This window comes from Oncorhynchus mykiss, chromosome 13, assembly GCF_057628025.1.
Source record: "Oncorhynchus mykiss isolate SJ-2025 chromosome 13, ASM5762802v1, whole genome shotgun sequence".
Classification (NCBI taxonomy): domain Eukaryota; kingdom Metazoa; phylum Chordata; class Actinopteri; order Salmoniformes; family Salmonidae; genus Oncorhynchus; species Oncorhynchus mykiss.
Genome location: NC_143034.1, coordinates 8,122,317 through 8,143,933, shown reverse-complemented (window position 1 = coordinate 8,143,933; position 21,617 = coordinate 8,122,317). Strand labels below are relative to the sequence as shown.

Here is a 21,617-nt window from a genome sequence, read left to right as displayed (position 1 = left end):
TGTCACATCCCTCCAATAGAGTTCCAGACTCTTGTATAATCTATGCCAAGGTGCATTGAAGTTGTCCTGGCTCGTGGTGACCCAACACCCTAATAAGACACTTATGTTGGTGTTTCCTTTATTTTGGCAGTTACGTATGTCAGTCGTGAGACACGGGCTGAATTAACACGATAAAGCCAACATGATTGAAAGCCACAATCATTTCTATCTTAATAATCAAATCATTTTCTGGGTAACAAATAAGTACCTTACTGTGATTGTTTTCAATTCAAATTGTCAAAAAATAAACAACAATTGCTTCTCAGCAAAGAGCAATTTCTCAAGCTAGAATGTTTGCTCAGACTGTCTGGGAGTGGCCTCAGTGGGGAGGTGAAAACAGAAAACCAGCTGTTATTGGCAGAGAAGTTTGGAACTCTTATTGGTCCATTAACTAATTTACCTTCCGGTGATGTCACCAGGCAGGGTATTTTATTAGGATCCCTATGAAACATACATAATACAGAACATTAACAGACAAGAACAACTCTTCAGGTCCTGGAACCCTCTGGTCGGGTCCTGGACCCCTCTGGTCGGGTCCTGGACCCCTCTGGTCGGATCCTGGACCTCTCTGGTCGGGTCCTGGACCTCTCTGGTCAGGTCCTGGACCTCTGGTCGGGTCCTGGACCTCTCTGGTCAGAACCTCTCTGGTCGGGTCCTGGACCTCTGGTCGGGTTCTGGACCTCTCTGGTCAGGTCCTGGACCTCTCTGGTCAGGTCCTGGACCTCTCTGGTCATGTCCCGGACCTCTCTGGTCAGGTCCTGAACCTCTCTGGTCAGGTCCTGGACCTCTCTGGTCGGGTCCTGGACCCCTCTGGTCAGGTCCTGGACCTCTCTGGTCAGGTTCTGGACCTCTCTGGTCAGGTCCTGGACCTCTCTGGTCAGATCGTCCATTATTTTATTAGTTGAATCCACCAGTATTTGGACAAAACACTCGAAGCTATTTTGTTGTTGTCACAACCGCTTGTAGAACTATTTTTGTCAATGTAAAAGATCTTTCAGGTGCGATAGAGAGACACCACGGTCCTCAACGGTACTCTCGCCGACTCTGTTCTTTGTCATGGTAGCTAGGGAAAAACTCCATCCCACAAAAACAGAGATTTCAGGCGGTCTTTTCAAACAGCTCTGACACTAAAAGGGCGTTATCATCATTTTCACAGTATTATTCCAACCTCATAGTGTGGAAATATATATAAAACACAGGGAAATCATGTTTTTGAACGCACTGGACCTTTAACTAATGTGACCATTAAACTGCATTTACTATATTGCAGATTGCACCTTTAATAAGATACTTTGGTGAAGATAGAGAGGACTGAGAAGCTCTCAAAACAATGTTCTGTTTCACTGTCCTCTTGGATAGAGAGGACTGAGTAGGAACTCTCAAAACAACGTTGTTTCGCTGTCCTCTTGGATAGAGAGGACTGAGTAGGAACTCTCAAAACAACGTTGTTTCGCTGTCCTCTTGGATAGAGAGGACTGAGTAGGAACTCTCAAAACAACGTTGTTTCGCTGTCTTCTTGGATAGAGAGGACTGAGTAGGAACTCTCAAAACAACGTTGTTTCGCTGTCCTCTTGGATAGAGAGGACTGAGTAGGAACTCTCAAAACAACGTTGTTTCGCTGTCTTCTTGGATAGAGAGGACTGAGTAGGAACTCTCAAAACAACGTTGTTTCGCTGTCCTCTTGGATAGAGAGGACTGAGTAGGAACTCTCAAAACAACATTGTTTCGCTGTCCTCTTGGATAGAGAGGACTGAGTAGAAGCTCTCAAAACAACATTGTTTCGCTGTCCTCTTGGATAGAGAGGACTGAGTAGAAGCTCTCAAAACAACGTTCTGTTTCGCTGTCCTCTTGTTTAGTTCCAGAACCATCTCTTTTAATCCAGTTCTTTACTGTTCCTCCTATTCGTTTGTTTTCTGGTCACATGGTTCTCTTCTTCTCTGCCGTCATTGGGTTCATCTACAGTAGCTTGGTTCCTTAGTTCTGCTTTAACTACAAGAGGGTTTTTAAAAAACTGAATAGCCTTGGACGTGGTACGACCAAAGCCACATTCATTCTTCCTGTTACTATCTAAAACCAAAAGAAGGCACGCTATTCAAACTATACGGGAGCTTCTCAACGAATCCATATTGTACACTAGTGTTGCAAAGACTGACCAATGTGCAAGACATTTGAAAACAGTTGAATTTTGAATGTGGCTAACACAACAAAAATGGTGTCTACTGGTTGTTCTTGTGTGGGGTATGTCTTGTTTTGTACGCTTGGTACAAATTAATAAAATGCAGTACTACAGGATATTTCTTAACGTAGCTCTTTATTAGCTAGCTACAACTGGTATCACGTTTCTCCAACCAGAATCAACTGACCATGACCTAACCATCTGGGTGTTCTTAACCAATCATAGCACAGTATGATACGGGGGCGGTAAAATGCATCCAATTACAATTCAGTATATTTACACATGAATATTACATCCCCCTTCTTTTAAAAACAAACACAATGTTTACATATTCTAAGGGTTTATTTTGAAAACATGCTCTGTAGTTTGAACTCAAGGTAGGTACCCATTTATATGACATACTACACCAACTGAATCAACATAGACTCTGAAACAATGATCCAACATACTGTTACTTTTCAGACAAGGGGATTCTCAACAACTCGGCTTTCACCGTAGAAATGACATCTTAACATTTCAAACAAATACAATACCAAAGTATTTCAAGTGAACTTTCAATAACAAGTTTATGGTCTGGAACTCGTTTAGGGCAGCGACCCGCCTACACCCTTTGACATTTCGCAGGTCTAGGACAGCTCTGGGCTTGACCTCTCTTCCTGACCTTGTGCGATATGATGCTGAGCATGCTTCTGTGTCAGTCAACAGCTCTTGTGGTGTTGCAGGTAAGAATGGTGTATGTTGTGCTGTGTGTGTGTTTAGTCCATCACGTTCTCTTTCAGGGGAACAGTTCATCTCATCAGTGTGTTGTTCTCTTGTGTTCAGTAGGTGACGGTGATTGTGGCGGTACACCGCTCCTTCTGCAGTGAGGACGTGATATGAACGTTCAGTGTCAGCTGGCTGGATGACGACTGCTGGCTTCCAGAGACCATGCTCCTGGATTCTAACTGACTCTCTGTCGTTCAGTGTCAGCTGGCTTCCAGAGACCATGCTCCTGGATTCTAACTGACTCTCTGTCGTTCAGTGTCAGCTGGCTTCCAGAGACCATGCTCCTGGATTCTAACTGACTCTCTGTCGTTCAGTGTCAGCTGGCTTCCAGAGGCCATGCTCCTGGATTCTAACTGACTCTCTGTCGTTCAGTGTCAGCTGGCTTCCAGAGACCATGCTCCTGGATTCTAACTGACTCTCTGTCGTTCAGTGTCAGCTGGCTGGATGACGACTGCTGGCTTCCAGAGACCATGCTCCTGGATTCTAACTGACTCTGCTTCGATCAGTGGTCTAGCTGACCTGCCGTAGTATCGCTTTTGTTGTTGTTGTCGTCTCTGTGCACGTTTTTCATGCATTTCCTTCACTGAGGCTGCTGTCCTTATAGGTAAGAAACTTCCTGGAGAGTTGCATTCAATTGCCCCTCCATTTCCCTTCACGTCACAGGATTTATGGCTGATTTCAGATGACATCAACCCTGTTACTTTATTTGACACTTAATTGTCTTTTTTAAATTCATAATTTTTTTTTTTTACCTTTATTTAAGTCAGTTAAGAACAAATTCTTATTTTCAATGACGGCCTAGGAACAGTGGGTTAACTGCCTTGTTCAGGGGCAGAACTTTAACCTCTTGAGATGGGAAAATATTTGTTATTAAGTTGAACGTTTGCTCTTTATGACGAATTAGTGGAACGAGCCTTTAGAGTTTATTTCATTAATGTTTCAGGACCTCCGTGACACAAGATGGCGACACGGACCTAAAAAACCTTTCTCATTGCATATAGATGGGCTATCGAAGAAGAAACAATGCAGAGTCCGAAACGGGACAGCTAAGGTAGCTTGTATTTACAGGTATACATTTCATTTTCCTCTATACCTACCGAGTGCATACATTACAAAGTCAGGTTATTGTATTGTTCCCAAAACAGATCGTTGCAACATGGTGTTGAAGCGTCTTCTATCCGCTCTGCTCAACAAAGCGCAAGTGGTGGAAAAACTGGCCGAGTTGAGACCGATACGACGGGCCGCACAGCTCACCGCTTATGCCTTGATGAAGGCAAAAATTGCCGGAAAAGAAGCGACCACCAAACTGCTGAAGTTCAAAACAGTTCGCCAGATACGACATGAGGCGTCGGGACTGCCTCAAAAAGCCGGAAGACTCCGGGATTCTATAGTGAAGGATGTGAAAGACGGGATAAGGGACACCTCGAGACAAGTTAAAGACAAGGACAAATGATGGTGTGTTTAGCAACAAACCAAATAGTATATTTTAAGGCCTAAATGAAGGCTATCAATAATGGTCTTCAGCTCTCAAAAACGCTATTCTGACTAGTATTCAAAATAAAAAGCCCGCATTTTCAAAACACTGCAATGTGTAGAATTCATTCAAAAACATTAAAATATAAGATGTTAAATCAATGTCCATTTTTTTTGTGTGATTTACAAACAAATGCAAGGAGTACTTTATGGAAACAATTACAAAACATGCTTAAAAAAACATTTAAAACCACCATCGAAAAATACAATGTTCAGATTGGTATATTCACAATTTTGGGCTGTAGAGAAAAAAAACAATTCTATGAGCTGAGATAAATGTCGGGTTGGGAATACTCTGTAGGGTCTGTAGAATCTATATAATGTGTTATTTCTTATGGGTTGTGGTCGAAATACCCAGCAGCACTTTCTACCCCATCCATTCCATTCACTGGAATACATTGAAGGCCTATAAAATTACAAATTGGTTTATTTGGAGAGAAAAAACAATTATGTGTGTGGAAGTAAAACTAGGGTTGGGATTACTGTATATATTACTGCATAGGGTCTGTATAGATTACTGTATATATTACTGCATAGGGTCTGTATAGATTACTGTATATATTACTGCATAGGGTCTGTATATATTACTGCATAGGGTCTGTAGATTACTGTATATATTACTGTATAGGGTCTGTATAGATTACTGTATATATTACTGCATAGGGTCTGTATATATTACTGCATAGGGTCTGTAGATTACTGTATATATTACTGTATAGGGTCTGTATAGATTACAGTATAGGGTCTGTATATATTACTGTATATATTACTGTATAGGGTCTGTATAGATTACAGTATAGGGTCTGTATATATTACTGTATATATTACTGTATAGGGTCTGTATATATTATTGTATATATTACTGCATAGGGTCTGTATATATTACTGTATAGACTACTGTATAGGGTCTGTATATATTACTGCATAGGGTCTGTATATATTACTGTATATATTACTGTGTAGAATACTACATAGGGTCTGTATATATTACTGTATAGATTACAGTATAGGGTCTGTATATATTACTGTATATGGTCTGTATATATTACTGCATAGGGTCTGTATATATTACTGTATAGGGTCTGTATAGATTACAGTATAGGGTCTGTATAGGGTCTGTATATATTACTGTATAGGGTCTGTATATATTACTGTATAGATTACTGCATAGGGTCTGTATAGATTACAGTATAGGGTCTGTATAGATTACTGTATAGGGTCTGTATATATTACTGCATAGGGTCTGTATATATTACTGCATAGGGTCTGTATATATTACTGCATAAGGTCTGTATATATTACTGCATAAGGTCTGTATAGATTACTGCATAGGGTCTGTATATATTACTGCATAGGGTCTGTATATATTACTGCATAAGGTCTGTATATATTACTGCATAAGGTCTGTATAGATTACTGCATAGGGTCTGTATATATTACTGCATAGGGTCTGTAGATTACTGTATATATTACTGTATAGGGTCTGTAGAATCTGTATATGGTGTTATTTCTTGTGGGACTGTGGTCTAAATACCCAGCAGCACTTTCTACTCCACCCACTTGGTTCCAATGCAATACACTGTAGGTATGTATCATTTACATGTTAGTCATTTAGCAGACACTCTCATCCAGAGACTTAGGGTAGTGAGTCATTTAGGAGATGCTCTCATGTAGTGTGTCATTTAGGAGACACTCTTATCCAGAAAGACTTAGGGAAGTGAGCCATTTAGGAGACGCTCTTTTCCAGAGAGACTTAGGGTAGTGTGTCATTTAGCAGACGCTCCTATCCAGAGAGACTTAGGGTAGTGAGTCATTTAGCAGACGCTCCTATCCAGAGAGACTTAGGGTAGTGAGTCATTTAGCAGACGCTCTTATCCAGAGAGACTTAGGGTAGTGAGTCATTTAGGAGACGCTCTTATCCAGAGAGACTTAGGGTAGTGTGTCATTTAGCAGACGCTCCTATCCAGAGAGACTTAGGGTAGTGAGTCATTTAGCAGACGCTCCTATCCAGAGAGACTTAGGGTAGTGAGTCATTTAGCAGACGCTCTTATCCAGAGAGACTTAGGGTAGTGAGTCATTTAGGAGACGCTCTTATCCAGAGAGACTTAGGGTAGTGAGTCATTTAGGAGAGACTTAGGGTAGTGAGTCATTTAGGAGAGACTTAGGGTAGTGAGTCATTTAGCAGACACTCTCATCCAGAGAGACTTAGGGTAGTGAGTAATTTAGGAGAGACTTAGGGTAGTGAGTCATTTAGGAGAGACTTAGGGTAGTGAGTCATTTAGGAGAGACTTAGGGTAGTGAGTCATTTAGGAGAGACTTAGGGTAGTGAGTCATTTAGGAGAGACTTAGGGTAGTGAGTCATTTAGGAGAGACTTAGGGTAGTGAGTCATTTAGGAGAGACTTAGGGTAGTGAGTCATTTAGGAGAGACTTAGGGTAGTGAGTCATTTAGGAGAGACTTAAGGTAGTGAGTCATTTACTTCGCACTTTTACTTCGGCACATGGAATCATTTTTTCTCTATAAGCCAATTATTGCATTGGGACCAATGGAGTGGGTGGAGTAGAAAGTGTTTCTGGGCCTATAGACCTCAGTCCACCATATACACAGTGGGGTGTGAAATTATATTGTGTGCAAAAATAAAAGGGGAAATTCTATTATTTTATACAAATCGTTAAGAGAAAGAGATTTAAAAAAAACAATACAACAAATTGACACCCCTAAAGATTCTTATACAGTAGTCAGAAGTTTAGTATTTGGTTCCACATTCCCAGCACGCAAAAATTATATAAACTCTACAAATGTATTCCATGTGCAGTTCATTTTGGTTGTGTTTCGGATTATGTTCTACTGAATAGAAATTCATGGTAAATAACGTAGTTTGTCATTTGAGTCACAAAAAAAAGAAACGCGTTCACATTAGTGTGGATGCTACCATGGTTACAGATAATCCTGAATGAATTGTGAATAATGAGGAGTGAGAAAGTTAGAGGGTCAAAGATCATACCCCTCAAGACATGCTAACCTCTCACCATTACAATAACAGGGGAGGTTAGCATCATATAGCATACCCCCCAAGACATGCTAACCTCTCACCATTACAATAACAGGGGAGGTTAGCATCATATAGCATACCCCCCAAGACACGCTAATCTCTCACCATTACAATAACAGGGGAGGTTAGCATCATATATCATAGCCTCAAAACATGCTAATCTCTCACCATTACAATAACAGGGGAGGTTATATATATATATATATATATATATATATAATGCTAACCTCCCCTGTTATTGTAATGGTGAGAGATTAGCGTGTCTTGGGGGGTATGCTATATGATGCTAACCTCCCCTGTTATTGTAATGGTGAGAGATTAGCGTGTCTTGGGGGGTATGATATATATATATATATATATATATATATATATATATATATATATATATATATATATATATATATATATATATATATATATATATATATATATATATATATATATAATGCTATATATATATATATCATACCCCCCAAGACACGCTAATCTCTCACCATTACAATAACAGGGGAGGTTAGCATCATATAGCATACCCCCCAAGACACGCTAATCTCTCACCATTACAATAACAGGGGAGGTTAGCATCATATATCATACCCTCAAGACACGCTAATCTCTCACCATTACAATAACAGGGGAGGTTAGCATCATATATCATACCCTCAAGACACGCTAACCTCCCCTGTTATTGTAATGGTGAGGTTAGCATCATATATCATACCCCCCAAGACACGCTAACCTCTCACCATTACAATAACAGGGGAGGTTAGCATTTCATATCATATACCTCCAAGACATGCTAACCTCTCACCATTACAATAACATGAGAGCTTAGCATGATGTCTTGGGGGGTTAGATCTTTGACCCACTAACTTTCTCACTCATTCACGAACTGCCAAAAGGGACAATTTGCAATTCCGTCCTTCTGTCAGAACACAAAACATTTTATAATTTCCATTTTGGTTCCGACCTCAGCTGTTCAATTTACAACAATAGGAACCCCTGTAATACAATTCATGACATCTTTTATTATGACAGTGCTGACCTAAAAAAAGTATTTTACATTTCATTATGACATCATGTCATCTCACATTATGGAAGATCAATTCTATTTAGAAACTGTACAGGATATTGGTCAATGAATTAACCAGATTTAGTACGTGGACATAAATCATATACTCACAAAAAAATCAACATTATACATATTTTCATAAAGTACAGTTTAAAATATGACACCTTTGTGAGGAGAATCTCAATTACATTTCCTTGATTCCTTATGTCCTCTCAAACCCATTGGATGAGAAGGAAATGCTATTGAGAGTCTCCCTATGACCTCAAGCTAACTGATATCTCGTCCTAGACGACGACAGGGGGACGAACAACACTGGAGTTGAGCCCAAAACGCAGAGCGATGGAGTTGGCAGCGGAGGCTGGTGATTTAGCCTGGAGGAGAGCAGACTCCCACTTAAATAACTCACATCCCTTCCTGGTCCCCCCGGGGCCGTGTTTACGCACCGTACAGCAGTAGAACGCTCGGCCTTGGTTCGGGCCGCCGTTACACACCGTTAGACGCTTGGCTCGCCGCCCGCAGTCGCACAGCGGGGCCGTGATCTTGGTGCTGCGGGTCGGCGGGAGCGAGGAGCGGTTAACGGACGAGGAGAGGACGGAGAACGATCCACCGACAGAAGGACGAGAGACAGAGGAGAGGCAAGAGGAGTACTTGTGGATCGTGAAAGATGCGTTTGGCGTCTCTGCGTGCAGCCTCGAACGTGAAGTCAATGGGTCGGGGTTATGGACGACAGATCCGGGCCTGGCAAAGGAAAGACTGGATGCATAGCCGTTTGGTGTCTTTGAAGCAGAGAGGTTAGAGTCACTGCTGGTGGTAACTGGTTTGGGTCTAGTGACGGAAGGATTGGGAAGGTTTGTCATAGAGGACATGGGTGTGAAGGAGTTACCAGGGTTGTTTGTTGTGAGAGGTCTTGACCGTGTAGCATGGAGGTTGAAGTTCTGGAGGCCTGGTCTGGGTTTGACAAAGGAATGATTGGATGCTGTTGAGGTATTGGATGCTGTTGAGGTATTGGATGTGGAAGAGGTATTTGAGGCTCTCGGCTTGTCCTTGTAGATCACAAAGGAGTTGTTCCATGTTGCCGTTTGCGGTCTTGACCGTGTAGAATCATGGGTAACAGGTCTGGGTTTGTCGAAGGAGAAACTGCATGAACTATTTGACCCAGAGGTGTTGTATATCCTCGTTGTCGCAGCTTTTGCAGAACTTGAGGATGCTCTCGATTCGTTCTTGCCGATCACAAAGGAGTTTGACGTTTCCGTGTTCAGTCTTGACCGTGTATCTGAGAGGTTTGAGCCAGGGGTAACGGGTCTGGGTGTGTCAAAAGAGGAAGTGGACAGACTGTTGGGTGCAGTGGTGTTGTAGGTCCTTGTTGTCTCAGCCTTCAAAGACACCAAGTTACTGGAGGATGTTCTAGTATCAGTCTTGTGTACCAGGCTGGTCAGATGTTGGCAGGGCGTGTTGGTGGTATTGGACCTAAGCCTACTGTTGGTTGGACCTCTACCAGAATTTGAATGTACTGGGCTTGGACACAGCAAGGTCCTCCCATAAACCACCTCAAACCTCTCGTTCTCTGTGTACACATCAGCAACAGAAGCCTCGTCACCAACCGTGACATCCCAGTCCTCCTCCAATACCACGCTCTCGTTCTCTGTGTACACATCAGCAACAGAAGCCTCGTCACCAACCGTGACCTCCCAGTCCTCCTCCAATACCACGTCGTCATACGAACCGCACGAGATAGGCACGTCCTCCTCCATACTTCCTGTTTCCGGGTCAAGGGTCGGGTCTGGCTGGGGTAGATGGGTAATGCAATTCACAGTGGTGGAGACCAGAACGAGGCTGTTGATGTAGTGATGAGGAGAGGGGATATTGAAAGTCATAGGAGAGGAGATGGTTCCTATTCTAACTGTTCTGCTACCACCACCACACATTGGAGTGGTCAGACCATTGAGAAGGGTCTTTGGTGAAACAATACTCTGATACTGAACAGGTTCAGCGGTTAAGTTGGAGTTCACCTCTGTGTTGGGAACCATGTTGTCTGAAGGCTTGGGTCGTGTCTCAACAACGTCCGTGATGCTAGCTGGCTTGCTGTTGGGTCGATTTTCAAGATGGCCGCCGCCGCCGCCGCTCTCTGTCGTCTCGGAGGGGTTTTTGATAGTGGTTTTGTTATCCCTCTTGTTGCCAGGACAACCATCCCCTGGCACGTTCCCATTTCCAAACAGGGGTTTGGTCTTCAAAGGCGCCTAAGAGGTAAACAAAGTCAAATAAATCAATACATTATCATTTCTTATTTTTTTTCCTCACCATTTTTGTGATTACGATCTTGTCTCGTCGCTGAAACTCCCCAACGGGCTCGGGAGGCGAAGGTCGAGTCATGTGTCCTCCAAAACATGACCCGCCGACCCCCGCTTCTTAACACACGCCCACTTAACCCAGAAGCCATCCACATCAACTGACGACCGAGGTCAGACTGCAGGCGCCCGATCCGCCACAAGGAGTCACTAGAGTGCGATGAGCCAAGTAAAGCCCCCCCCCCACGGCCAAACCCTCCCCACGGCCAAACCCTCCCCACGGCCAAACCCTCCCCACGGCCAAACCCTCCCCGAACCCGGGCCGATTGTGCGCTGCCCTATGGAACTCCCGATCATGGCCGGTTGTGAAACAACCTGAGGTCGAACCAAGGTCTGTAGCGACACCTTTAGCACTACGATGCAGTGCCTGAGACCGCCGCACCACTCACGAGGCCCAAATCCTAAAAACATTTTTAACCAACTTTATGGATAGTCAGTCCAGTAAACAGAGGAGACCGAGTAATATTCACTAGAAACTAAATGAAAGAAAACTGACCCGAAACAAGGACTCCAATAAGAAACGAATCATTGCAAAACCTTTTACATGGCAAAATGTTTCACTACGGTTTGCACTAATGAATACACCCCAGGTGTGTATGGAACGGGGGGGAAGAGTCACCTGCGTAAGTCTTTACGGGAGGAGGAGTGGGTATTCTGGGGCGTTGACAGAAATCCAAGGGTTCAATGTAGTTCACCACTGGGTGAGTCTTTAGGGGCGTAGTACAGTAGTCCAGGGGTCGTCAGCACGGTGGGGTTGTTAGTACTGGGGGTGTAGGAGTGGGGGTTTGTCAGGGAGCCACTCACCCTCTCCAGACTGCGTGTAATCTTCATCAAACAGCCATCCCTCATCATCCTCCAGGCCAGGTGGGCAGTGTTACGGGCGTCGTCCAGACCTGCAAATAACATTCAACAAAAACTATTTTTGTGTCTAGATTTTGAAAAATGCTTAAGAGAAATATTCACGTTGTTTTATATGAATGTTATTCATTGTAACTTGTGGGCTTCATCCAGGCCTTCAAACAATATGTAGATTATTCACAGTAACTGACAATGATGACTGGGGTTGTGTGTGTTTTGATCCTAATGTTATTAAATGACTAGTACCAAGAATGCTAATCGCTAGCCAGCCACAAGTGATGAGAATGCTAATAGCTAGCCAGCCAGCCACTAGTGCTGAGAATGCTAATAGCTAGCCAGCCACTAGTGCTGAGAATGCTAATCGCTAGCCAGCCACTAGTGCTGAGAATGCTAATCGCTAGCCCGCCACTAGTGCTGAGAATGCTAATAGCTAGCCAGCCAGCCAGCCACTAGTGCTGAGAATGCTAATAGCTAGCCCGCCACTAGTGCTGAGAATGCTAATAGCTAGCCAGCCAGCCAGCCACTAGTGCTGAGAATGCTAATAGCTAGCCAGCTACTAGTGCTGAGAATGCTAATAGCTAGCCAGCCAGCCAGCCACTAGTGCTGAGAATGCTAATAGCTAGATTTTTTTTTTTTAATTTAAAAAAAATAGCCAGGGTTTTAGATTATGTGGGATGCTGTAACACAGAATCCAACTATTACTAAAAGTCCCATGATGGTAGGGACTGCTTGTAGTTAATTACCACATTGTATGCGCCAAACTATGTGCAATATTGGCCTGTTGGAAACTACAACATCACGCAGTTCAGGCCGGATCTGACGCATCTCCATAGAAACCACACATTGAGCTCACAGAAAAAAACCTAAATGGAATTTAAATAATTGAATCAACGTCAGTCAATAAGTTGTTTTAAAAACAACACAAATTTCTGTTAATTTTCAGCACTATAAATCAAATCAAATTTTATTTGTCACATACACATGGTTAGCAGATGTTAATGCGAGTGTAGCGAAATGCTTGTGCTTCTAGTTCCGACAATGCAGTAATAACAAGTAATCTAACTAACAATTCCAAAACTACTGTCTTATACACAGTGTAAGGGGATAAAGAATATGTACATAAGGATATAAAAGTATAAATGATAACAGAGAGATGTTTTTGGTCTGTGTGTACCTGAGTGCTCCCGTCCAGAGAACTGTATCCCTAGATCCTGTAAAGCTCCATTCAGTCCCTTGGGTTTTCTGTTGTAGAACAGCTGAGAGAGACACAAACACACGAGTTAGACTGGGTTAAGAGTAACACACACACATGAGTTAGACTGGGTTAAGAGTAACACACACACACACAACCACCTACTCTGTACGTAGCTCTCAGGTCTATCCAGCTGTTCAGAACAGCAGGTTTGTGGAGCTGCTTCCGTTTACACTCATACAGCAGACACACCCCCAGGTCCCAGTCTGAAACAATAGAACACAGATAATCAATCAAGTTGAACAGGGTTATCCCCACTAAATGTTTGAGACTGTACTAAAGTGTGCAAATGTCTTATTTTCTCTAAACCTTAACAAAGAATCCACTGGAAAAACAGTATATAGTCAGATATGAGTCCTGGACCTACAGAGAAAGGCAGTATATAGTCAGATATGAGTCCTGGGCCTACAGAGAAAGGCAGTATATAGTCAGATATGAGTCCTGGGCCTACAGAGAAAGGCAGTATATAGTCAGATATGAGTCCTGGGCCTACAGAGAAAGGCAGTATATAGTCATATGAGTCCTGGACCTACAGAGAAAGGCAGTATATAGACATATGAGTCCTGGGCCGACAGAGAAAGGCAGTATATGGTCAGATATTTGTCCTGGGCCTACAGAGAAAGGCAGTATATAGTCATGAGTCCTGGGCCTACAGAGAAAGGCAGTATATAGTCATATGAGTCCTGGGCCTACAGAGAAAGGCAGTATATAGTCATATGAGTCCTGGACCTACAGAGAAAGGCAGTATATAGTCAGATATGAGTCCTGGGCCTACAGAGAAAGGCAGTATATAGTCAGATATGAGTCCTGGGCCTACAGAGAAAGGCAGTATATAGTCATATGAGTCCTGGACCTACAGAGAAAGGCAGTATATAGTCATATGAGTCCTGGACCTACAGAGAAAGGCAGTATATAGTCAGATATGAGTCCTGGGCCTACAGAGAAAGGCAGTATATAGTCATATGAGTCCTGGACCTACAGAGAAAGGCAGTATATAGTCAGATATGAGTCCTGGGCCTACAGAGAAAGGCAGTATATAGTCATATGAGTCCTGGACCTACAGAGAAAGGCAGTATATAGTCATATGAGTCCTGGACCTACAGAGAAAGGCAGTATATAGTCAGATATGAGTCCTGGACCTACAGAGAAAGGCAGTATATAGTCAGATATGAGTCCTGGACCTACAGAGAAAGGCAGTATATAGTCAGATATGAGTCCTGGACCTACAGAGAAAGGCAGTATATAGTCAGATATGAGTCCTGGGCCTACAGAGAAAGGCAGTATATAGTCAGATATGAGTCCTGGGCCTACAGAGAAAGGCAGTATATAGTCATATGAGTCCTGGACCTACAGAGAAAGGCAGTATATAGACATATGAGTCCTGGGCCGACAGAGAAAGGCAGTATATAGTCAGATATTTGTCCTGGGCCTACAGAGAAAGGCAGTATATAGTCATGAGTCCTGGGCCTACAGAGAAAGGCAGTATATAGTCATATGAGTCCTGGGCCTACAGAGAAAGGCAGTATATAGTCATATGAGTCCTTGACCTACAGAGAAAGGCAGTATATAGACATATGAGTCCTGGGCCGACAGAGAAAGGCAGTATATAGTCAGATATGAGTCCTGGGCCTACAGAGAAAGGCAGTATATAGTCAGATATGAGTCCTGGACCTACAGAGAAAGGCAGTATATAGTCAGATATGAGTCCTGGGCCTACAGAGAAAGGCAGTATATAGTCATATGAGTCCTGGACCTACAGAGAAAGGCAGTATATAGTCAGATATGAGTCCTGGGCCTACAGAGAAAGGCAGTATATAGTCAGATATGAGTCCTGGGCCTACAGAGAAAGGCAGTATATAGTCAGATATGAGTCCTGGGCCTACAGAGAAAGGCAGTATATAGTCAGATATGAGTCCTGGGCCTACAGAGAAAGGCAGTATATAGTCATATGAGTCCTGGACCTACAGAGAAAGGCAGTATATAGTCAGATATGAGTCCTGGGCCGACAGAGAAATGGAGGGAAATAAGAATTTCTGATTTTCGTATCAAAACATTTCTTCCCATCTGAAGGTGACCCGGGTAACCTTTCCTATCCTAAACTACAATACCTGACCAGGTGACGAAGGCACAGGGGCGGTGCTCTGCGACTGGAGCCCTCTGGTCCCTGGGGAAGACCACACCCCTCTGGTGCTCCAGGGTCTGCAGCCATCGGGAGAACCGAGACAGACAGATGTGGAGGGGAACCCCGGCCTCCACCTGTTGCTGTAAACAAAATGAATAACAAACCGAGTGAGGAGGGGAACCCCGGCCTCCACCTGTTGCTGTAGAAGAGAAACAAAAGGTTTTCTAACACACACACGGATGTTGGCTAATGCTTAAAATATTCTGACTGTTACCATCCTGTTGAACAGGCCACAGGGAAGAAGGGTGTGTCTGTGTGTGTGAATACCTGTGTGATTCCAGTGAGCTCGGTGCAGAAGTCAGACAGTACCGGGTGCTCCTGCGGCTGAACGTACGTATGGAACTCTGACTCCACCTGGCCTGTAGAGGTGTTCAGGAGAACAGCAGGAAACTCAACTAGATGGGGGGAGGCAAGGGGGAGAGAGGGGGGAGGTAAGGGGAGGCAAGGGGGAGAGAGGGGAGGCAAGGGGGAGAGAGGGGAGGCAAGGGGGAGAGAGGGGAGGCAAGGGGGAGAGAGGGGGGAGGCAAGGGGGAGAGAGGGGAGGCAAGGGGAGGCAAGGGGGAGAGAGGGGGGAGGTAAGGGGAGGCAAGGGGGAGAGAGGGGGGAGGTAAGGGGGAGAGAGGGGAGGCAAGGGGGAGAGAGGGGAGGCAAGGGGGAGGAGGAGGCGAGGGGGAGGCAATGCGGTGAGGGGGAGGCAGGGAGGGGAGGGGGAGGCAAGGGGGAGAAAGGAGAGGCAAGGGGGAGAGAGGGGGGAGGTAAGGGGAGGCAAGGGGGAGAGAGGGGGGAGGCAAGGGGGAGAGAGGGGGGAGGTAAGGGGAGGCAAGGGGGAGAGAGGGGGGAGGTAAGGGGAGGCAAGGGGGAGAGAGGGGGGAGGTAAGGGGGAGAGAGGGGAGGCAAGGGGGAGAGAGGGGAGGCAAGGGGGAGGAGGAGGCGAGGGGGAGGCAATGCGGTGAGGGGGAGGCAGGGAGGGGAGGGGGAGGCAAGGGGGAGAAAGGAGAGGCAAGGGGGAGAGAGGGGGGAGGTAAGGGGAGGCAAGGGGGAGAGAGGGGGGAGGCAAGGGGGAGAGAGGGGGGACAAGGGGGAGAGAGGGGAGGCAAGGGGGAGAGAGGGGAGGCAAGGGGGAGAGAGGGGAGGCAAGGGGGAGAGAGGGGAGGCAAAGGGGAGAGAGGGGGAGGTAAGGGGAGGCAAAGGGGAGAGAGGGGGAGGTAAGGGGAGGCAAGGGGGAGAGAGGGGGGAGGCAAGGGGGAGAGAGGGGAGGCAAGGGGGAGAGAGGGGAGGCAAGGGGGAGAGAGGGGAGGCAAGGGGGAGAGAGAGGGGAGGCAAGGGGGAGGTAAGGGGGAGGAGGCGGCGAGGGGGAGGCAATGCGGTGAGGGGGAGGCAGGGAGGCAAGGGGGAGAAAGGAGAGGCAAGGGGGAGAGAGGGGGGAGGCAAGGGGGAGGTAAGGGGAGGCAAGGGGGAGGTAAGGGGAGGCAAGGGGGAGAGAGGGGGGAGGTAAGGGGAGGCAAAGGGGAGAGAGGGGGGAGGTAAGGGGGAGGACAATACAAAGTGCAATGTTACAGTATGTAGGTATGATTCTACCACAAATACTGTCAAAGTACTGTATACTTACTAATCTCCTGCCCGTAGCTGTTCCTCTCTCTCCAGCATGTGGATTCAAAGTCGATGACAATCAGATATGGGAATATTTGATCTGGAAAGTAGAAAGTCAAAAGTGATGGAAGTTGAACGAGATGTCATCGATTCAAGCAGAAAACCAAACATGGAGGGCGTTTGAAAAGACTCTTACTAGATGTTAGTGGTTTCTTCTGTCCAGTTGATGACTGACTGCGTTTCCTCAAGAACCCCAATTGTCTGTTGTTTTATGGAAGACATCATCCTATCAGTTTTGTCATCCCCTGCTACTGTGAATATTACTCGTTGTACATTTATGTTCATGGAAGCGCTAAAAAAACATTTATGAGAATCATGGCAAATCGGCATTTGAATTACATTGTTTCTCGGCTAGTATGGCTGTCTAGATATAGTTTAGCTAGAAAGCTAGTCAACGTTACTTACTTCGCCAGTTTCTTTGTAGACATGTCGTTTTCTTTAGGCCACGGACTCAACTTCGTTAAGAATATTGTACATTAAAATATGAACAATGTGACAACCGAAGTACGGCTTCAAAATTAAAAGTACCAGGTTAAAAATATCGCATACAACTTCATTAATAACAAAGCGGTGTTGGATTCGCGGTGATCCTTTTTTTGAATTCTCGTCTCATCGGTGATACTGTGCTGCGCTCGACTGGTTTGGGCTGAAAGGGAAAACCAATCGAGCAGGAAGCGATGATCGATCAGCAGCATGGAAACCTTGAAACGTGTGAGGCGAAGCAGGAAATCTTCACAAAACAGATTGACCCACTACGAGGTATTGATCTTTATTTGCACTTAGTCACACTGTAACTTGTTGGTAGATTTCGGACATGCTATACTGTATTTACTTATTGTTTGCGCATGGATATGATTGTTGTGGTTTTGTAAATAAAACAAGTCACGATCACTTCTCATCGACCGAGTCGAGATGCAGTAGTGTAGAGTTTGATCCCCAGTAAAAAAACAGACAAGTCAACGACATAAAGAAGACTTATAAAATACATTATGAAAGCAAATGTCATGGTATTTTGTCACGGTTGGGCCTGTTGCTAGGATATGATCGCTCGATGTATCTTCTGAAAACTCCGTTGGCTGATAGTGTTTGTTCCATAAGAGCAGGATTAATAAAGTAGCCAGCTAAACTAACTGTCCTGTTCTGAAATAACTTGATATTTTCCAAAAGTAGACCAAGCTAGCCTGATATAATTGACTCAACAATAATTTACTTTCTTCACTCGGATCCATGTCCAGTTTGAGTCACAACAACGAGCCAACCAACACAGCTGCTGACTTTCATGAGAACTTGTTCTCAGAGCTACAACCTTCCTTCATCCAACCTGGGACTCCCCGTAAGCACATGGAGCCACAAGTCTGTCTCAAGAGAAAGAGGGAACCTTCCCCAACACCAGAGAGCAGTAAAACAGTGAAAGAGACAGATGGTAACAGAGTTCCAGAGTCTGAGCACCGTTCCGGTTCCCGAACCCCGCGGCTCTCTCTGCCGTTTGACCGTCTCCGGGAACCGGTCACGTTGAAAGATCTGACGGAACTGCTTCAGTTTGCTGCTCTGGGGAACACCGGGGGGCTGAAACAACCCAGGTATGTTAGCTAGCTAAAATAAGTTGAGGTGTTTGTTGTTATTGTTGTTGTTATTGTAGCTAGCTAATAAGTTTTGAGGTGTTTGTTGTTATTGTTGTTGTAGCTAGCTAATACGTTTTGAGGTGTTTGTTGTTATTGTTGTTTTGAGGTGTTTGTTGTTATTGTTGTAGCTAGCTAGCTACAACAACAATAACAACAAACACCTCAACTTATTTTTTAGATCAGAGTCTAGACTCTCAAGGCAATAACTCTACTCCATAGAGATGGACGTCACACCACGACAGGAACTGAAGCAGACATTCTGCCACAACAACAACATGATGGATATGTATGTGGATGGATAAGTGACAACATCAGTGTTATTGTCTTGTGCCTGTTTCAGTTGGTGTCGCCTCCACCACCAGAAGAATGTGTCAGGGGTGAGCGTGATCCTTCTAGAAGGACTGAGCCAGGCTCACTTCTACAGACACTACCTACACTTTAAACACCTCCGCACCAAGTACACCTCTGTAAGTCAAAGACCAAATGGCATCCTATTCCCTATATAGTGCACTACCTTTGACCAGAACCGTATGGGTCAGAAAGTAGTGCACTCTATAGGGAACAGGGTGACACGGACTATGTCAGTCATATTGCATAAGATTCCACCGTGACCCCCCCCCCCCCCCTCCCCTCTGACCTCAGAGACACAGTTATACTCCATCGCCTGGCAACATGATTTCTGAGATATTTAGCAGTGAAGTTGTCAACAACAGTCCTGCCGATGCGCTAGGAGACCAGAAGAGTGCTCAGCCAGAGGGAGGTATGTATGGGTAGCCCTGCCTGAGACTTAAAAATCTGCCACTCTCGGCGCAAGGAGGAATTTCCTCTGGGTCTATTTGTTAGGATGTTGATTTCCGGAGTGTGTGTGTGTGTGTGTGTGTGTGTGTAGGTCTGCAGTGGCACCCAGTGATCAGGAAGTTTGGTCTGGAGACCAGAGGGCTGACTGGATACCTCCTCACCCAGGAGGAGATGATCAAGAAACACTTCCCTGTCCGCGGTGAGACACACACTGGACACTCACACACTGGACACACACACACTGGACACACACACACACACACACACACACGACACACACTGGACACACACACACTGGACACTCACACACTGGACACACACACACACACTGGACACACAGACACACACTGGACACTCACACACACACTGGACACTCACACACACACTGGACACTCACACACACACTGGACTCACACACACACTGGACACACACACACACACACACGACACACACACACGACACTCACACACACACACTGGACACTCACACACACACTGGACACTCACACACACTGGACACTCACACACACTGGGCACTCACACAGGTCTCTCTCTCTCTCATGTCTCTCTGTGGTGTGTTTTCCAGGTATGCCTGGCAGTGAGGGCTTTGTGTGTACAGACAGTGACGACTGTGTGACTGACAGTAGTCCTCTCTATGGGCTGGACTGTGAGATGGTGAGGACACGACTGTGTGACTGACAGTAGTCAGTCATAGGGCTCTGGTTCAAAGGCCACGGACTCAACTTCAGGGAATAGGGTGCCATTGGCCATAGGGCTCTGGTCTAAAGTAGTGCACTACATTGGGAATAGGGTGCCATTTGTGACATCCCATATTCATGTCATATCATTCATAGATTTTATTAACAGTAGATGAAACCTCCATTTTGTTTTCTAGTTATTGCTTGGTATCTAATGTGTGTGTGTGTGTGTGTGCGCGTGTGTGTGTGTGTAGTGTCTGACAGAATGTGGCAACGAGCTGACACGCATCTCTCTAGTAGACAGCAGAGGGAGCTGTGTTCTGGACGAGCTGGTCAAACCTCCCAACCGCATCCTACACTACCTTACACAGTAAGCAGAGTGAGTGTGTGTGTTTACGTGTGTGTGTGTGTGTGTGTTTACGTGTGTGTGTGTGTTTACGTGTGTGTGTGTGTTTACGTGTGTGTGTGTGTTTACGTGTGTGTGTGTGTTTACGTGTGTGTGTGTGTTTACGTGTGTGTGTGTGTTTACGTGTGTGTGTGTGTTTACGTGTGTGTGTTTACGTGTGTGTGTGTGTTTACGTGTGTGTGTGTGTTTACGTGTGTGTGTTTACGTGCGTGTGTGTGTTTACGTGTGTGTGTGTGTAGATGCATGTTTGCTTCTCAATATCTGTACGTAACCTCTCCCCTGATAGGTTCTCTGGTATCACCCGTGCAATGCTGCAGCCAATCACCACCACCCTGAGAGAAGTCCAATCAATGCTCAAGAAAGTGTTGCCCCGGGACGCGGTCCTGGTTGGCCACTCCCTTGAGAACGACCTCGTGGCCCTGAACGTGAGTCGCCGTGGTTTACCAATGTAGCCATGACGATAGTGGTTGCAATGGCAGCTAGCAGCAATGCCCGAGGCCTGTTCAGGAGAATATAACATTACAGAACGTTCAGATAGAAATGTATGTTGTAGAACAGATATGACTGTCAGGTAGAATAGGAATCATGTCAGATATATTCATTTCTATCTGGAACACATAGGTCATCTGACCTGTTGTCTCAGCTGACCCCTGACCTCAAAACCCCTGATCTTTGACCTGTTGTCTCGTCTCAGCTGACCCCTGACCCCAGACCTCAAAACCCCATAACTGTGACCTGTTGTCTCGTCTCAGCTGACCCCTGACCTCTAAGCCCCTGATCTGTGACCTGTTGTCTCGTCTCAGCTGACCCCTGACCTGTTGTGTTGTCTCCTCCCAGCTGATCCACCCCCATGTGATTGACACCTCCCTGCTGTACAGGAGAGAGTTTGGACGGAGGTTTAAACTCAAGGTGCTGGCTGAGACCGTGCTCAAGTGAGTTCACGACACACACACACACTGACGACACACACACACACACACTGACGACACACACACACACTGACGACACACACACACACTGACGACACACACACACACTGACGACACACACACACACTGACGACACACACACACACTGACGACACACACACACACTGACGACACACACACACACTGACGACACACACACACTGACGACACACACACACACTGACGACACACACACACTGAC

General features: G+C 45.3%; 3 protein-coding genes across 9 annotated transcripts in view; 2 read left to right on the top strand and 1 right to left on the bottom strand.

Annotated features, from left to right (window-relative positions):
- The first annotated feature begins 2,138 nt into the window (after positions 1-2,138).
- On the top strand, positions 2,139-4,615 carry ncbp2as2 (NCBP2 antisense 2 (head to head)). Of its 2 annotated transcripts, XR_016485593.1 has the most exons (3): positions 2,139-2,937; positions 3,038-4,031; positions 4,126-4,615. XR_016485593.1 is itself a non-coding variant. In XM_090194962.1 (2 exons), the coding sequence occupies exon 2, from the start codon at positions 4,137-4,139 to the stop codon at positions 4,431-4,433; it is 297 nt and encodes a 98-aa protein (XP_090051088.1). In that variant the 5' UTR covers positions 3,922-4,031; positions 4,126-4,136; the 3' UTR covers positions 4,434-4,615. The 2 variants fall into 2 exon arrangements, 1 of the variants encoding a protein (XP_090051088.1); XM_090194962.1 differs by lacking the exon at positions 2,139-2,937 and having other exon boundaries at positions 3,922-4,031.
- A 3,957-nt stretch (positions 4,616-8,572) lies between these two features.
- Positions 8,573-17,588, bottom strand: eri2 (ERI1 exoribonuclease family member 2). 3 transcript variants are annotated; one of them, XR_016485579.1, is made up of 9 exons: positions 17,329-17,584; positions 17,060-17,124; positions 16,883-16,963; positions 15,541-15,668; positions 15,200-15,353; positions 13,197-13,297; positions 13,014-13,095; positions 11,601-11,874; positions 8,573-10,873 (listed from the first exon to the last, which is right to left on the bottom strand). XR_016485579.1 is itself a non-coding variant. In XM_036942174.2 (9 exons), exons 1-9 carry the CDS (start codon positions 17,349-17,351, stop codon positions 8,921-8,923), a joined length of 2,676 nt encoding a protein of 891 aa, XP_036798069.2. In that variant the 5' UTR covers positions 17,352-17,588; the 3' UTR covers positions 8,573-8,920. The 3 variants fall into 3 exon arrangements, 2 of the variants coding, with proteins under 2 accessions (XP_036798069.2, XP_090050916.1); XM_036942174.2 differs by having other exon boundaries at positions 11,786-11,874; positions 17,329-17,588; XM_090194790.1 differs by lacking the exons at positions 15,200-15,353; positions 15,541-15,668; positions 16,883-16,963; positions 17,060-17,124; positions 17,329-17,584.
- The window catches only part of rexo5 (RNA exonuclease 5), a 21,648-nt gene continuing 17,595 nt past the window's right edge, over positions 17,565-21,617 (top strand). For 2 of the 4 annotated variants that reach the window (XM_090194782.1, XM_090194780.1), the window contains exons 1-8: positions 17,970-18,503; positions 18,886-19,012; positions 19,188-19,305; positions 19,435-19,542; positions 19,930-20,018; positions 20,296-20,411; positions 20,734-20,872; positions 21,285-21,379. In XM_090194782.1, the coding sequence (XP_090050908.1) occupies positions 18,151-18,503; positions 18,886-19,012; positions 19,188-19,305; positions 19,435-19,542; positions 19,930-20,018; positions 20,296-20,411; positions 20,734-20,872; positions 21,285-21,379 (1,145 nt within the window). In that variant the 5' untranslated portion in view covers positions 17,970-18,150. Of the gene's footprint in view, positions 17,683-17,969; positions 18,504-18,885; positions 19,013-19,187; positions 19,306-19,434; positions 19,543-19,929; positions 20,019-20,295; positions 20,412-20,733; positions 20,873-21,284; positions 21,380-21,617 lie in introns of those variants that run through there. The other 2 variants (XM_090194784.1, XM_090194783.1) reach the window with 2 other exon arrangements.

Coding starts and splice junctions, on each gene's coding strand:
- ncbp2as2 (XM_090194962.1), top strand. CDS start 4,137: ATGGTGTTGAAGCGTCTTCTATCCGCTCTGCTCAACAAAGCGCAAGTG.
- eri2 (XM_036942174.2), bottom strand. CDS start 17,351: ATGTCTACAAAGAAACTGGCGAA. Junction 13,298..15,199: donor TGCCTTCGTCACCTGGTCAG/GTATTGTAGTTT, acceptor CTATTGTTTCAG/ACTGGGACCTGGGGGTGTGT. Junction 13,096..13,196: donor ACCTGAGAGCTACGTACAGA/GTAGGTGGTTGT, acceptor TGTCTCTCTCAG/CTGTTCTACAACAGAAAACC.